Below are 18590 nucleotides of genomic sequence, written 5' to 3'. Positions count from 1 at the left end.
GGTGATGTTAAATGCCTCCATTTCATGGATTGCTGTTTGCATTCTGGTGTAACATGAGTCACCCATGTTTCATCACCAGTGACAATTTGGCTTAAAAACGCATCATCTTCATCACTGTCGTTCAAGGAAAGTCAAAGTACTGGCTAAACATTTGGTTTAGTGCACCTCTGCCAGCATTTTGAGTACCCGTCATGAGCACAACTTCTGATAATTTAAGTGTTTTGTCTTAATTCATAAAGAACACTCCTTGAAACTTGAGAAATGTTATCGTAAGATAATGATGAAATTGTAAAGCGTCTGTTTTCTTGAACTTTTGGATCAACTTTCTGTGTCAAGTCTTCAGTAATAACAGACAGTCGCCCACTACATTCTTTGTCATGGACATTAGTATGGTCATCTTAAAATGCTCTAACCCATTCTCTTACCATTCCATCACTCATAATGTTTTTTCCATATACTTCACTAATCTGCCGATAAATGTCAGCCACTTTCACGTCCTCTGCGTTAAGAAAACAAATCACTGCACATTTTTCACAATCGGCAGGATTTTCAATTATCTGAGGCATTTTAAACACACACAAACAAACATTAAAAAAAGCAAATGTTTCCATAATGGCATATGTATCTAGCCAACAGATGTAGGTACTCAGCCCACATTTGCAGAACACCGACTGCAATGCTGCAGTGACCCTAATTTAAAATGGTACTTACTAAAAAACACACCTTGTACAACTTAATGTTCTCTCATCTAGTTATCTGTCATTTTCCTCCATGTGACAGAATGGACACCACTGTCTAAATAATTGCATTGTAAAGAATATAATAATGTTGTGTTTGTTTTAATATAATTTTATATATATAAACATGTAAGTGTAATTATAAATTCGATTGTATAATTAGAAAACAGTTACAATTAAAAAGTCATTACGGAGTGCCAATGAACAGCTTGATGAGTTTAAACCTTTACTTTTGGTGTAGATTGATACTCGAATTGTTCAGTTTTTTTCATTATTTAAGTAGGATCATTCAATTCACACTATAGGAAAAAAATCATTATCATCAAATCATATGATATAAAGGTTATATGAGAAATAAGTTTGACTTTGTTGTAGGAATATGCAGTTAAATTGGAAATATTGGATAAGTAATTTGATTGAAAATAGAAATTCTTTTAATACTGTAAAATAACTTTTTGATTGTAAATGTGAGAAATAAAAGTGATATATTTATAAATATAAAGTTTAATTTGATTTTTATCATTTATTTTAAATGTTTTTGTATTTTCATTTGTAACATTTTACTGTTTTGTTTTAATAAATCATTAGGTGTGGATAATGAATATGATACAGCAATGGAAGAAATTGAAGAAACTAAAAGTGAATTTGATTCTTATTTAAGAATACAAAAAAATATATTCAATTGCAAAGTACAGTAATACAATTTTCTATACTCTGACTAGATAATTAATTACTACAGAAGTACTATATAATTGATTTTAATAATTTCATATTTTGAATGAGTTAATCTGCTTTTTTTTTATTATATAATTACTGAACAATATAATAAAAAAGTTAGCCATTGTAGTTTATAAATATGTATGATTTGTGTGTTTTATGAAAGTATTTAAGGAAAATTCAACACCTTTACAAGTCTAGAAAAATTTTAATGCATAATGGCATTTTCAGTGGTTTTAAATACCATCTTCAGGCAATAACAACATAAGTTGTAATGAGAAAAATTCAGGGTGCATAGGAAAGTCCCTTTAACTGGAAAATTCTTGAAGAACAAAGAAAACCAGTATTCTATTGAACTAATACTATGTGCTTATTTATTTATGCTTTAATGTAATTTTATTAGTTTATGCTATTACAATGCTTGATTATCTTGAATTCTTTATAATTTGGTATTTTCTATATTTTGTAAATGTTAATTTTCTAAAATTTTTATAATGTTCTATTCTTTTTTGCTCATTACTACTAATGTTATTGCCTGAAGATTATTTAAAATAACCAAAAACATTAATGTGTGTTAAAACTTTGCTGGGCTTATTAAGGTATTGAATTTTTCTTCTATACTTATTCAGTTTTATCTACTTGATAGTATTTAATTTAATAATTTTAAATAAAATGATAAACTGTTTCTATAATTATGAATTTTATATTCTTTTATCATTCATATATGCATTTAATTCATTACAGGTTACGTATTTTGGTAGTGGTCGGAATCGTTATCAGTTAGAGGTTCCAGAAAATGCAACCAAGTACGTAACTGATGAATATGACTTACAGACACAGAGGAAAGGATTCAAACGTTATTGGACTCCGACAATAAAAAGTTTATTAGCAAAACTAATATCTGCCGAAGAACACAGAAATGCAGCATTAAAAGATATCATGAGAAGAATATTCTCTGCCTTTGATTCTGGGTAATATATTATTTTCTGTAATTACAGGTTTTCACTATCTGAAAGTAGTGTTACTTTGAAAATTTTTCGTAAGTCAAAATGATATAAAGCAAAGAAGCAATTACCATTAATTTATATGAGAAAAATTTTTGAGTGTTCTCAAAATCAAAATTACATAACTAAATCATACTAAATTTTACTAAGAGATAGTAAAAGCTGGAATAATATGATAAGTGCATAATCTATATAAAGTAGAAATGTAAGTAAAGTGTAGTTACTGAAACTATATCAGAAGTGTACTGTCTCTAGTAAGCAACATTTAAGCTGTGAAATTATTCTCATCTTAAAACAGATTAAAATCATTCATGTCTTCCTTTAAATTCCACTTTTTCAATACTTCCATCACTATTGTCCATTCTTTCTGTTTCAGCTTATCAAAAACTGGCTGATTTCTTCTTTAGAAAAAATTAACTTAATAGAATGCCATGCTTTGTACACCCATCAGTTCATTCAAGCAATAGACTTTCCACTTTATCATTGTATTTTTGCTAACAGATGCACAAAATAAATTGACATAAAGCACAGATACTCATGGACACAATTGAAAGTTATGGTGGCTTGATGTTGAATGGTGGTTTGAATCCCAGGAAAGGAGCTTGGAGATGACTCTGCTGCTCTAAATGTCTCTAAAGCAGTTTGCTGTAAAACAAATGCTAAACACTATTTTTCTTAACTTTTTTCATAAAAGTGAAAATTCTCTTTGATTTCCTTTAGTGAAAACAGGTACTAATATATGCCTCTTGTAAAATCAAACTTTCATGAAGTGAAGGATACCTGTATCAGTTATGTTTATAGTTTAAAATAATGATATTTATAGTGAAGCTCTCTCAAAACATTCTAACCTGAAGTATATATTTTTATTACTATAGTCTAAATGTAACTTACATAACTGCATATATAAATATATTTTAAAATTAATTAAATGTACATTAATCCCTACTTTTATACAAGTATGGTTCGACAAGAATAGCACAAAAAAGAAAATTACATACATGGAGCCATGGAAGCTGATTAAAATAGGAATCTATTCTGTATTCCCAACTGCAATATTTTACTATTACTGGAGTAGAAAATTTTTAAGCTTTTTAAATATGCATTTATATAAAAGGTTACTGCTAACAAAAAGACTTGTTTTGATGTAACTATCATTCATTTCTATGAAGTTAATTATTTAAAATTTAAAAATTTTTATCACATTAAAAGTGAATTTGCATAAATGGAGGGATAACTGTATATGTTATGAATAATAAGTTATAATTTTTCTTTTAAAATTATAGGAGAAAGCAGTGGGAAGCTGCTGTTCATTGCTTGTGTTTGTTAGATGTATTTATAAGTCTTACTCAATATTCCATATCCTCTCAAGTTCCTCTGTGTAGACCAGAATTTGTAATCAATGAAAAAGTAAGTTTTTTTGAAATGTTTCTAAGTATAAAATATATAGATTGGTGATATATTGACTTTACAAAATGAAGTAGTGCATGTTATTCTTCATAACTGGTTACAACTACTGAAATGACCGTTGAGTAGAAGACTTTATTCACAGTTTTGATTATCTGTTATCAAATGTGAATTACAGAAGATTAATTAGTTTTTTATTTAAAGTAGAAATTCTTTTGTCAAGCATGACAGAATATTTTTCATGAGAAAGTAGCGATTGAAGAATTGAGAATAGCTTCAAGTCAAGCTTGATCTTGTGATGCTGTTTCTGCAACCCTCAACAAAGCCATTCTTATTCAATGTTGCTCAAGTTGGACTTCACAACCTTCAGGAGTCTCGGTCGTTCTTATTTTTTTAAATCTAGAATTTACCTGACCAATTTTACTTTTACACTTTCCCCTAGGCACAATAGCTGAAAAATTTTCTCATCTTAGCCTATTGTTGTTTATAAATTTTCAATATTTTCGTGTTTGAGACTTTTTTATACTATTTCTACTCTGTGGGCACTAAGTTGATTTTTTCAGGCACATTCTGCATTCCACCAGGGCCACAATGAGGTAGCTAAGTGCTGAAGGATGGGGCTCACCATATTCTTTGCAGACCATCCCTTGAAAAATTTGCGGGGTTTTGTGACTGCTATATTTGAGGCTAGAATGTACAAATAATGTTATTTATGGTTAGAAATTAAGAATATCTATTAGTTTTTCAAACTGTAGAGTACATATTTTTTTTTCTTTTTATAAACTACCAAGTAATACAATTACTATTTGCACACTGTATCATTCATTAGGTCTATATGTGAAAAGAAATCTCAAACTTTTGAGGCAATCTACAAAGTGTTTGTTTATAGTAGGTGCTTACTTAGAAGCATTGAGCAGATCTATAAATACTTATTGTGTGTGTTCAAAATTTGTCAAAAAAAATTTTTTAATGAAGTAAAGTTATATTTAAAAACTCAAACACAAAAAAATTTTGTGATAAAAAAATATCTATATACAAGAAGCTATAATTGATTAGTATTAAAAATCAAATTAAGGATTACATGCTAAAATTCTTTTTAATAGATATATGAAACGAATGACTAATCAGATATTGAACAAAATTTATTATTCAACACTACATATAAGTAAAAGGAAAATATAAATGGCTGACTAATGTGTTAGCACCTGTTATTTAATCATTACAACGAAACTATCAGTATTATTTAAGAATCCTATGATTTTTCTATATTTAAAACACAGTAAAACTTGTTCAATTTGGAATATGAATAAAACAAAACCTCGTTTATTTCAGAAAAATTATCAGTCCTGGCTAAAGTAAATGTTTTCTTATATATTTTATTTTGTATAAAATTGAAAACAAAATTAATTTAATACCTCAAAATATTAATCTTAATGATGCATTTTTAATTTAGTAATATGCTTTAGAAAATTTTTTATTTCAGTTTGTGCAGGGATGAGACTACTGCGTTTAATTTTTCTGTAGTTTTTGAGTTTTATATTCCATAAAAGTATTTTTCATTTAGTATTGCTAAATGATCCATTCGATTATTTATCATGGCTAATTTAATTAGAAATTTAACACCTATATTAAGGCTAACTTAATAATTAGATATAAATTAATTTGGCTAGACATAGACAATTAGGGTGCGACTATACAGATGCGAGCGAGCGAATTTTCCGAGTGAGCAAGAATATGTGGCGAGAAGAGGCGAGACGCGATAAATATCAAAACCTGTCAGATATGGGCGAGAACCAGAAATTCGCTCTCGCTAGCGTTATTTCTCGCTTTTCGTTTCTGCATGGTTTTCCTTTGTGAAAACTAAATCGCTCGCAACCTCTCGCTCGCTCTAAATTCACATCTGCATAGTCGCACGCTTAGTCTGTCATCTTGTGAAAAATACTGCCTAAGTTACCTCTATCCAAATTGCTTTATATCTAATTAGTAAATTATCCTTAATATAGTCTGATAAATAATCTTGCAGGTTGTTTGGCAATACTAATTGAATCGAACTGTTTAGTTTGTTATTTTCTATTTATTTAACATGATTGGAGTTTAAGTGTTTTTAATACTATTTTTTGTTTATATATTACTTTTGTTAAAGCTCTTTATAAATAAATAAGACTCATATCTTGAAATTTTTCTTTCTCCTTTCTCTTAGGTAATTATAATGCTAAAAATGTGCTCTCAAACATAAAGCATCTATAAAAGATATACTTAATTACAGACAGTAATATAATAGAATGTTAATTTACATAATTATATCATAAACCAAACTTGAATCACATTGCTATCAAAGAATCAAGCCAATTATCAATCTACATTTTGGCTAATTAAATGTACAAATGCTACATTATTTGGACTAAGGATATGTGATTAACTTGCCATCTTATATTAAATTTAATTTATTTAGAATATTTTGGAAGGAAAGATTGATCTGGAGTGGGACTTTAGCCCACAACTTTTACTTACCGTGCAGTTGCATCACCAGTACATTATCCAGTCTTCTGTATGAGCTGTACTTCAAGACCATTTACTTGATTCTGGCTTGATTGTTTGATTAGCTTATTTGCATATTGTAATAAATTATATGCTTACAAATAAATATATGAAGTGTTATGTATCATCCTACAAATTTGGTTTTGTAGCAATTGTTGCTTTGAATAAATTATGCTAAATAACTTATATGAATATTTTATGTCTGTAGTTTGATATATTTGATAATCCATTGTATATTATATAAATAAATTTAATAATAATTAAAATTTCAGCCATTTTTAGAAATTAGAGAAGGTCGTCATCCTGTACTTCTAAAATATTTCACAGGGGATGATTTTATTCCTAATGATGTGTGCATTGGATTATCTGAGGTATTTTTCTCTTCATTTATAAATGTTAATGAAGAATTTTAAGTACATGTAATTTAAATTTGCATAAAAGTCAGTTTACTTAAATTTTTCAGTCAAAAGAAAATGAGAAAAACGACCAAAAGTTGGTATTAGTTACTGGTCCAAATATGGGAGGAAAGTCAACTCTTATGAGACAAGTGGGGCTTATAGTGATTATGGCCCAAATTGTAATAATTACTTTTTACATTTTATTTTGAATTATTATTTACAATATTATTTATGATTGTTATCATTTTTAGGGTTGTTACGTGCCTGCTGAGAAATGCTATTTGACACCCGTCGATCATATTTTCACACGTTTGGGCGCCAGTGACAGAATAACATCAGGTAAATGCATAATTTATACAAAATCATTGATACTTATGCAATTTGTTGCATTTATCTAATTTATAAAATCATTATTTCTTCAATAGGTGAAAGTACATTTTATGTAGAATTAAGTGAAACAGCCAGTATATTACAACATGCCACTAAAAATTCTTTAGTATTGCTTGATGAATTAGGTAAATATATTTTTAAGATATTCCAAATACGTTGTATAACAAAACTGAATTTTATCCATTTGATTTTATTCCAGGAAGAGGAACATCTACTTATGATGGAACAGGAATTGCTTATGCAGTTGTTCACCAATTAGCGTCTTCAGTACAATGTTGTACACTATTTTCAACTCATTATCATTGTCTTGTTGATGAATTTATTGATCATTCAAATGTAAAATTGGGACATATGGTAATAATAAAATGTGTTCGCTTGTTTTTATATTTATATATATATCTTAAATATCAAATGGTCTTTGAATAGGTTTTAATTTAAATTTTTTTCATTATCTATCATGATATATTTGTAATTGTTATGATCTGTAGGACCATCAAGAGTGGAACAGGATTTTTTCCCTGGACCCGGAGAAAACTTAAAGGCCTTTAGTAGTTCCTACTTCTATAAAATTAATGTTATTTTTACTAACAAAAAGAAACATTTAAGATTGTTTTCTATTAATAAAAAACATATTCTACAAATTTCATTTGTTCAAAAGACGATGGAAAAAGCACGCTAACCCTGGGGCCACTTACAAGCTCTCAATAGTCCTGGTAATCTGTAATGACCTATGGTATAATTATCAATCTTTAGTTGTTATGATCTACAGATCCACATGACAACTGTAATTTTATGAAACTAATAATTGATAAATCATATATATTGTAAAAATAGAAAAATATTTTATTCTATAATATTGTAAATNAGAAAACAGTTACAATTAAAAAGTCATTACGGAGTGCCAATGAACAGCTTGATGAGTTTAAACCTTTACTTTTGGTGTAGATTGATACTCGAATTGTTCAGTTTTTTTCATTATTTAAGTAGGATCATTCAATTCACACTATAGGAAAAAAATCATTATCATCAAATCATATGATATAAAGGTTATATGAGAAATAAGTTTGACTTTGTTGTGGGAATATGCAGTTAAATTGGAAATATTGGATAAGTAATTTGATTGAAAATAGAAATTCTTTTAATACTGTAAAATAACTTTTTGATTGTAAATGTGAGAAATAAAAGTGATATATTTATAAATATAAAGTTTAATTTGATTTTTATCATTTATTTTAAATGTTTTTGTATTTTCATTTGTAACATTTTACTGTTTTGTTTTAATAAATCATTAGGTGTGGATAATGAATATGATACAGCAATGGAAGAAATTGAAGAAACTAAAAGTGAATTTGATTCTTATTTAAGAATACAAAAAAATATATTCAATTGCAAAGTACAGTAATACAATTTTCTATACTCTGACTAGATAATTAATTACTACAGAAGTACTATATAATTGATTTTAATAATTTCATATTTTGAATGAGTTAATCTGCTTTTTTTTTATTATATAATTACTGAACAATATAATAAAAAAGTTAGCCATTGTAGTTTATAAATATGTATGATTTGTGTGTTTTATGAAAGTATTTAAGGAAAATTCAACACCTTTACAAGTCTAGAAAAATTTTAATGCATAATGGCATTTTCAGTGGTTTTAAATACCATCTTCAGGCAATAACAACATAAGTTGTAATGAGAAAAATTCAGGGTGCATAGGAAAGTCCCTTTAACTGGAAAATTCTTGAAGAACAAAGAAAACCAGTATTCTATTGAACTAATACTATGTACTTATTTATTTATGCTTTAATGTAATTTTATTAGTTTATGCTATTACAATGCTTGATTATCTTGAATTCTTTATAATTTGGTATTTTCTATATTTTGTAAATGTTAATTTTCTAAAATTTTTATAATGTTCTATTCTTTTTTGCTCATTACTACTAATGTTATTGCCTGAAGATTATTTAAAATAACCAAAAACATTAATGTGTGTTAAAACTTTGCTGGGCTTATTAAGGTATTGAATTTTTCTTCTATACTTATTCAGTTTTATCTACTTGATAGTATTTAATTTAATAATTTTAAATAAAATGATAAACTGTTTCTATAATTATGAATTTTATATTCTTTTATCATTCATATATGCATTTAATTCATTACAGGTTACGTATTTTGGTAGTGGTCGGAATCGTTATCAGTTAGAGGTTCCAGAAAATGCAACCAAGTACGTAACTGATGAATATGACTTACAGACACAGAGGAAAGGATTCAAACGTTATTGGACTCCGACAATAAAAAGTTTATTAGCAAAACTAATATCTGCCGAAGAACACAGAAATGCAGCATTAAAAGATATCATGAGAAGAATATTCTCTGCCTTTGATTCTGGGTAATATATTATTTTCTGTAATTACAGGTTTTCACTATCTGAAAGTAGTGTTACTTTGAAAATTTTTCGTAAGTCAAAATGATATAAAGCAAAGAAGCAATTACCATTAATTTATATGAGAAAAATTTTTGAGTGTTCTCAAAATCAAAATTACATAACTAAATCATACTAAATTTTACTAAGAGATAGTAAAAGCTGGAATAATATGATAAGTGCATAATCTATATAAAGTAGAAATGTAAGTAAAGTGTAGTTACTGAAACTATATCAGAAGTGTACTGTCTCTAGTAAGCAACATTTAAGCTGTGAAATTATTCTCATCTTAAAACAGATTAAAATCATTCATGTCTTCCTTTAAATTCCACTTTTTCAATACTTCCATCACTATTGTCCATTCTTTCTGTTTCAGCTTATCAAAAACTGGCTGATTTCTTCTTTAGAAAAAATTAACTTAATAGAATGCCATGCTTTGTACACCCATCAGTTCATTCAAGCAATAGACTTTCCACTTTATCATTGTATTTTTGCTAACAGATGCACAAAATAAATTGACATAAAGCACAGATACTCATGGACACAATTGAAAGTTATGGTGGCTTGATGTTGAATGGTGGTTTGAATCCCAGGAAAGGAGCTTGGAGATGACTCTGCTGCTCTAAATGTCTCTAAAGCAGTTTGCTGTAAAACAAATGCTAAACACTATTTTTCTTAACTTTTTTCATAAAAGTGAAAATTCTCTTTGATTTCCTTTAGTGAAAACAGGTACTAATATATGCCTCTTGTAAAATCAAACTTTCATGAAGTGAAGGATACCTGTATCAGTTATGTTTATAGTTTAAAATAATGATATTTATAGTGAAGTCCCAAAAACTTCTAACCTGAAGTATATATTTTTATTACTATAGTCTAAATGTAACTTACATAACTGCATATATAAATATATTTTAAAATTAATTAAATGTACATTAATCCCTACTTTTATACAAGTATGGTTCGACAAGAATAGCACAAAAAAGAAAATTACATACATGGAGCCATGGAAGCTGATTAAAATAGGAATCTATTCTGTATTCCCAACTGCAATATTTTACTATTACTGGAGTAGAAAATTTTTAAGCTTTTTAAATATGCATTTATATAAAAGGTTACTGCTAACAAAAAGACTTGTTTTGATGTAACTATCATTCATTTCTATGAAGTTAATTATTTAAAATTTAAAAATTTTTATCACATTAAAAGTGAATTTGCATAAATGGAGGGATAACTGTATATGTTATGAATAATAAGTTATAATTTTTCTTTTAAAATTATAGGAGAAAGCAGTGGGAAGCTGCTGTTCATTGCTTGTGTTTGTTAGATGTATTTATAAGTCTTACTCAATATTCCATATCCTCTCAAGTTCCTCTGTGTAGACCAGAATTTGTAATCAATGAAAAAGTAAGTTTTTTTGAAATGTTTCTAAGTATAAAATATATAGATTGGTGATATATTGACTTTACAAAATGAAGTAGTGCATGTTATTCTTCATAACTGGTTACAACTACTGAAATGACCGTTGAGTAGAAGACTTTATTCACAGTTTTGATTATCTGTTATCAAATGTGAATTACAGAAGATTAATTAGTTTTTTATTTAAAGTAGAAATTCTTTTGTCAAGCATGACAGAATATTTTTCATGAGAAAGTAGCGATTGAAGAATTGAGAATAGCTTCAAGTCAAGCTTGATCTTGTGATGCTGTTTCTGCAACCCTCAACAAAGCCATTCTTATTCAATGTTGCTCAAGTTGGACTTCACAACCTTCAGGAGTCTCGGTCGTTCTTATTTTTTTAAATCTAGAATTTACCTGACCAATTTTACTTTTACACTTTCCCCTAGGCACAATAGCTGAAAAATTTTCTCATCTTAGCCTATTGTTGTTTATAAATTTTCAATATTTTCGTGTTTGAGACTTTTTTATACTATTTCTACTCTGTGGGCACTAAGTTGATTTTTTCAGGCACATTCTGCATTCCACCAGGGCCACAATGAGGTAGCTAAGTGCTGAAGGATGGGGCTCACCATATTCTTTGCAGACCATCCCTTGAAAAATTTGCGGGGTTTTGTGACTGCTATATTTGAGGCTAGAATGTACAAATAATGTTATTTATGGTTAGAAATTAAGAATATCTATTAGTTTTTCAAACTGTAGAGTACATATTTTTTTTTCTTTTTATAAACTACCAAGTAATACAATTACTATTTGCACACTGTATCATTCATTAGGTCTATATGTGAAAAGAAATCTCAAACTTTTGAGGCAATCTACAAAGTGTTTGTTTATAGTAGGTGCTTACTTAGAAGCATTGAGCAGATCTATAAATACTTATTGTGTGTGTTCAAAATTTGTCAAAAAAAATTTTTTAATGAAGTAAAGTTATATTTAAAAACTCAAACACAAAAAAATTTTGTGATAAAAAAATATCTATATACAAGAAGCTATAATTGATTAGTATTAAAAATCAAATTAAGGATTACATGCTAAAATTCTTTTTAATAGATATATGAAACGAATGACTAATCAGATATTGAACAAAATTTATTATTCAACACTACATATAAGTAAAAGGAAAATATAAATGGCTGACTAATGTGTTAGCACCTGTTATTTAATCATTACAACGAAACTATCAGTATTATTTAAGAATCCTATGATTTTTCTATATTTAAAACACAGTAAAACTTGTTCAATTTGGAATATGAATAAAACAAAACCTCGTTTATTTCAGAAAAATTATCAGTCCTGGCTAAAGTAAATGTTTTCTTATATATTTTATTTTGTATAAAATTGAAAACAAAATTAATTTAATACCTCAAAATATTAATCTTAATGATGCATTTTTAATTTAGTAATATGCTTTAGAAAATTTTTTATTTCAGTTTGTGCAGGGATGAGACTACTGCGTTTAATTTTTCTGTAGTTTTTGAGTTTTATATTCTATAAAAGTATTTTTTATTTAGTATTGCTAAATGATCCATTCGATTATGTATCATGGCTAATTTAATTAGAAATTTAACGCATATGTTAAGGCTAACTTAATAATTTCTTAATTTGGCTAGACGTAGACAATTAGTCTGTCATCTTGTGAAAAATACTGCCTAAGTTACCTCTATCCAAATTGCTTTATATCTAATTATTAAATTATCCTTAATATAGACTGATAAATAATCTTGCAAGTTGTTTGGCAATACTAATTTTCTATTTATTTAACATGATTGGAGTTTAAGTGTTTTTAATACTATTTTTTGTTTATATATTACTTTTGTTAAAGCTCTTTATAAATAAATAAGACTCATATCTTGAAATTTTTCTTTCTCCTTTCTCTTAGGTAATTATAATGCTAAAAATGTGCTCTCAAACATAAAGCATCTATAAAAGATATACTTAATTACAGACAGTAATATAATAGAATGTTAATTTACATAATTATATCATAAACCAAACTTGAATCACATTGCTATCAAAGAATCAAGCCAATTATCAATCTACATTTTGGCTAATTAAATGTACAAATGCTACATTATTTGGACTAAGGATATGTGATTAACTTGCCATCTTATATTAAATTTAATTTATTTAGAATATTTTGGAAGGAAAGATTGATCTGGAGTGGGACTTTAGCCCACAACTTTTACTTACCGTGCAGTTGCATCACCAGTACATTATCCAGTCTTCTGTATGAGCTGTACTTCAAGACCATTTACTTGATTCTGGCTTGATTGTTTGATTAGCTCATTTGCATATTGTAATAAATTATATGCTTACAAATAAATATATGAAGTGTTATGTATCTTCCTACAAATTTGGTTTTGTAGCAATTGTTGCTTTGAATAAATTATGCTAAATAACTTATATGAATATTTTATGTCTGTAGTTTGATATATTTGATAATCCATTGTATATTATATAAATAAATTTAATAATAATTAAAATTTCAGCCATTTTTAGAAATTAGAGAAGGTCGTCATCCTGTACTTCTAAAATATTTCACAGGGGATGATTTTATTCCTAATGATGTGTGCATTGGATTATCTGAGGTATTTTTCTCTTCATTTATAAATGTTAATGAAGAATTTTAAGTACATGTAATTTAAATTTGCATAAAAGTCAGTTTACTTAAATTTTTCAGTCAAAAGAAAATGAGAAAAACGACCAAAAGTTGGTATTAGTTACTGGTCCAAATATGGGAGGAAAGTCAACTCTTATGAGACAAGTGGGGCTTATAGTGATTATGGCCCAAATTGTAATAATTACTTTTTACATTTTATTTTGAATTATTATTTACAATATTATTTATGATTGTTATCATTTTTAGGGTTGTTACGTGCCTGCTGAGAAATGCTATTTGACACCCGTCGATCATATTTTCACACGTTTGGGCGCCAGTGACAGAATAACATCAGGTAAATGCATAATTTATACAAAATCATTGATACTTATGCAATTTGTTGCATTTATCTAATTTATAAAATCATTATTTCTTCAATAGGTGAAAGTACATTTTATGTAGAATTAAGTGAAACAGCCAGTATATTACAACATGCCACTAAAAATTCTTTAGTATTGCTTGATGAATTAGGTAAATATATTTTTAAGATATTCCAAATACGTTGTATAACAAAACTGAATTTTATCCATTTGATTTTATTCCAGGAAGAGGAACATCTACTTATGATGGAACAGGAATTGCTTATGCAGTTGTTCACCAATTAGCGTCTTCAGTACAATGTTGTACACTATTTTCAACTCATTATCATTGTCTTGTTGATGAATTTATTGATCATTCAAATGTAAAATTGGGACATATGGTAATAATAAAATGTGTTCGTTTGTTTTTATATTTATATATATATATCTTAAATATCAATTGGTCTTTGAATAGGTTTTAATTTGAATTTTTTTCATTATCTATTATGATATATTTGTAATTGTGATGATCTGGAGGACCATCAAGAGTGGAACAGGATTTTTTCCCTGGACCCGGAGAAAACTTAAAGGCCTTTAGTAGTTCCTACTTCTATAAAATTAATGTTATTTTTACTAACAAAAAGAAACATTTAAGATTGTTTTCTATTAATAAAAAACATATTCTACAAATTTCATTTGTTCAAAAGACGATGGAAAAAGCACGCTAACCCTGGGGCCACTTACAAGCTCTCAATAGTCCTGGTAATCTGTAATGACCTATGGTATAATTATCAATCTTTAGTTGTTACGATCTACAGATCCACATGACAACTGTAATTTTATGAAACTAATAATTGATAAATCATATATATTGTAAAAATAGAAAAATATTTGAGTAATATCATAAATCATAAAAATCATCTTAGTATTTATATTAAAAATTTTGAGTTCTTCTAATTATAAGTTTTTTTCAGACATATACAAAATCTTCAGAATTGAATAGATTTGAACTAACTTTAATTAATATAAGGTGCTTCACAAAATATTAACTCTCGGAGGTATGCAGTCTACAGCAGCAGTAATAGAGCTGTATTATTTTGAGAATTTCACAATTGGGTCATGACTTCTTGCACATGATAGGTTGTCCACTGCATAGTTATCCTTCAGTGCAAATTCAACATTAGTTATTCCCATATTCGTGTTAATGTTTTTTGAAACACCCTATATTTTTAATTTTATCAGTTGGATATTATAAATTATTTTATTACACTAAGTAATATAAATTTAGATCTTTACGATGCATTTTAATAAAACTCCATTCCTCAAAATTAAAGGAATTTATTGAAAAAGGTATAACAAATTTTTTCAAAACAAAAATTTCATCTTCAGATGATTCTCTTCAATAAATAATAGCATACATAAATCAATGTTTTATTATATTTCTGATAATCATTTTTAAAATATGTTTAGTAGACAGAATAAACATTTATTACTAACTGATATCTCAATATTTTACATTACTCTAGTATTGTTTACTATCTAGCAAAGTATGTTAGGAATTGTGGATAGAATTTTTTATAATTGATTTGTTGTTTTATTATATCTGGAATATTAAATTAGTTGTTTTACGTTTTTTTTAGGCTTGTATGGTAGAAAATGAAAATGAAGATCCTACTCAGGAAACAATTACATTTTTATATAAATTTGTGAGTGGTGCATGTCCTAAAAGTTACGGGTTTAATGCTGCTCAGTTAGCAGGAATACCAGATGAGGTAAAAATTATAATTATATAATAAGCATTTTATTATTTTTTGAATAAAAATTATTTAAATATCAAAATAATAGAGAGGCTAATCGTGTGTTATGTTCTGTTTTTTCAAATGTTAAACTAAAAAATAAAATAGTTTGTTCTCCATATTTGACGCTTCCACATTCACAGATTCAACCAATTGCTGATCAAAAATGTTTTTAAAAAATTCAGAAAGTTCCAAAAAGCAAAACATGAATTTGCTTATATTTTAAATATTCATTATTTTATTCTAAGCTTCCTTTGAGGTAATTAAATGAAAACAAGCAATCTATATGTGTTAAAACAAAGTACATATTGGTGACAATGTAACATTTTCTATATAGTTAGGTCAGTACATGTATGTACTTCATCACTCCTTAAGCAATTTAGTATAACAACTATTTATGTAATACTTATATTGTATTAGGAATTATAAGCAATCTAGAAATGATTTAAATTATGTAAGAGGATATGTGTAGATTGTAAGTACAGGGTGACAATAATTAACTCGTACAAAGTTTATAGCAATGCTGCACCTAAACTTTTTTACCATCACCAATTTACATACTGTCATTTAATTCTCTGTGATTTCTTGCCCATGTAGATGTGCTTTCAGTTGTAATAAGGGTTAGTTCTTTATTTTTTTAAGGATGTCAAACAAACATTGTGCAATTTTGGAGCTATTCCAGCAAGGAAAGCATCAATGTGAAATTGTTCATTTGCTCGGTGTTCCCAAAATGACAGGCTTGGATGCAGTTCAGCGATTCAAGAAGCTTGGACATGATGGTGACCATCCCAGACATGAAAGAAAGCACACCATCATGTCTAGGAACCTCAAGTTCATCAAAAAGTGAGTTGACCGACATGCGAATATCTCCTTGAGACAAATTGCTCATGAGTTCGGAATCAATCGTGAATTGATGCAGTTTATGGCGAAAAAGGAACTCGGACTCAAGCCCTACAAGTTCCAAAATTTTCCGCTTCTCATCGATGAAAACAAGTGCGTGCAACTCCAAAGATGCCATTAACTCAAGCGTCGGGCCACAGGTTAACAATGGGAGTGCATTATCTTCACAGACAAGAAGCTTTTCTCCATACAACAGGCGCACAACCATCAAAATGACAGGAACTGGTCTGCAGAGGCTCCCTGATGCTCAGCTGTCATCAAACATCGCAAAAATCCAATGTTTGGGCCAGAATTTGTGCAAGTGGCAAGACACCTCTTGTTTTCGTCGATCAAGGGGTCAAAATCAATCAAAACGTGTACTGCCGTGACATTCTCGAAGCTGTGGTACTTCCGTGTGCTCAGCAGCATTTTGGACGTTTCAGCAGGACTCAGAGCTAGCACACAGGGCGAAGAAAATTTCCTGATTTCATCTTGTCTGCGTAATGGCCACCGTACTCACCGGATCTGAACCCAATGGACTACAGTGTGTGGTCCATTTTGGAGGCTAAGCATCACAAAAGTTTAGAGTCGCTGAAGCAATCCTTGTGCTGGGAGTGGACAAACTGTCTCCAGAAGAGCTGTGGCTCATCGCCGAGAATTTAGAAACATGTTTAGGACTTTGCATCAAAGCAAAAGGAGGCCACTTTGAAACCGACTTAATATCTGATTAATACATAAAGTATTGTCACTGCTATCTGCTGTTGTTTTGCTAATTTTCATTTCTTTAATAAATTTACGATGCAAAAAACTTATACGGGTTAATTATTGTCACTCTGTAAATACTAGGCCATTTTATATATAAGAGACTTAAGCATCTATAGATTTTAATATTTGTGGAGAGTCTTGGAGCCAATCCTCTGCAAATACTGAAGAGTGATTGTATTCTGTTTATTAAAATTTTTGGTATTATTATTATTTAATATACTAGAAAATAAAAATAATTAGTTATAAAGTTCAATTAATTGAAGTTGAATAACTTAATTTTTTGAAGTGTACTGTTGCTTCTCATAAATACTGCATTAATTAGAAATTTAAGACATTCTTAGTGATTTGAACAAACTTAAATTTTACTGTGCATTACAAATGATGTTCATTATGTAAATTTGAGAAAGATGACTTGATCAAATGATCTAATTGATTTTTCTAGCCACACTGTATTATATAGCTTTTCCTTTTTAATGTATAATGAATTTCTCTGGAATGTTGATAACTAATATCCTAGAGCTTTGATATCATTTTACATTATCATTTTGTTTCAATAACTTTGTTAAAGATATTTAAATTTTATAATACTTTNTGAAACAAGCATGCTTTAATTGGAATAAATGTAAAACTGATTGAAAAAAGGATAATAAAAAAATGGGTAATAAACCATATGACACATTATGTGCGTCCCAATGTGTCACTTTGGGCATGCACGCCATAGGTTTGCCACCCTTGACATAGGATTTGGAAAATGTCCATAAATTACATAATGCCATTTTAATACTTTTCAACTACCAGCTCACTTTCTTGTAATGTTGTATAATACCATAAGCACATAGCCCCAAATTACATAACATATATCCTTAATTAATCATCTTAACTGCACTAAGGAATAACACACAGCACAGGGTACCAAGCATTACATTATTTTAATTAATTACTGTTTAAACTTATAATTATTATCCTGGTCTCGTTTCAAACATACCATTTTAATAAAAAAAATAAATATTCTCTCCTCTTAGTGTCATCCCTTACATTAGCAATGTTCTTGGGTTGATATATATAAAAATTCTTCATATTTATAGATCAGATAACTAATTTTATAAAAACAATTTAATATATTCT

General features: G+C 28.2%; 1 protein-coding gene across 1 annotated transcript in view; it reads left to right on the top strand.

Annotated features, from left to right (window-relative positions):
* The window catches only part of LOC111620331 (DNA mismatch repair protein Msh6-like), a 64686-nt gene that overhangs the window by 45626 nt on the left and 470 nt on the right, over positions 1 to 18590 (top strand). Inside the window, 6 exon segments of the mRNA XM_023362250.1 lie at positions 6673 to 6771; positions 6864 to 6977; positions 7050 to 7137; positions 7224 to 7313; positions 7388 to 7542; positions 15666 to 15797. Coding sequence (XP_023218018.1) covers positions 6673 to 6771; positions 6864 to 6977; positions 7050 to 7137; positions 7224 to 7313; positions 7388 to 7542; positions 15666 to 15797 — 678 coding nt within the window.

The sequence above is a fragment of the Centruroides sculpturatus genome, unplaced genomic scaffold (assembly GCF_000671375.1).
Source record: "Centruroides sculpturatus isolate CEXI.00-Female unplaced genomic scaffold, Cexi_2.0 scaffold117, whole genome shotgun sequence".
NCBI lineage: Eukaryota > Metazoa > Arthropoda > Arachnida > Scorpiones > Buthidae > Centruroides > Centruroides sculpturatus.
The sequence above is the reverse complement of the archived record's forward strand: the minus strand, read 5'-3'. Positions and strand labels throughout refer to the sequence as shown.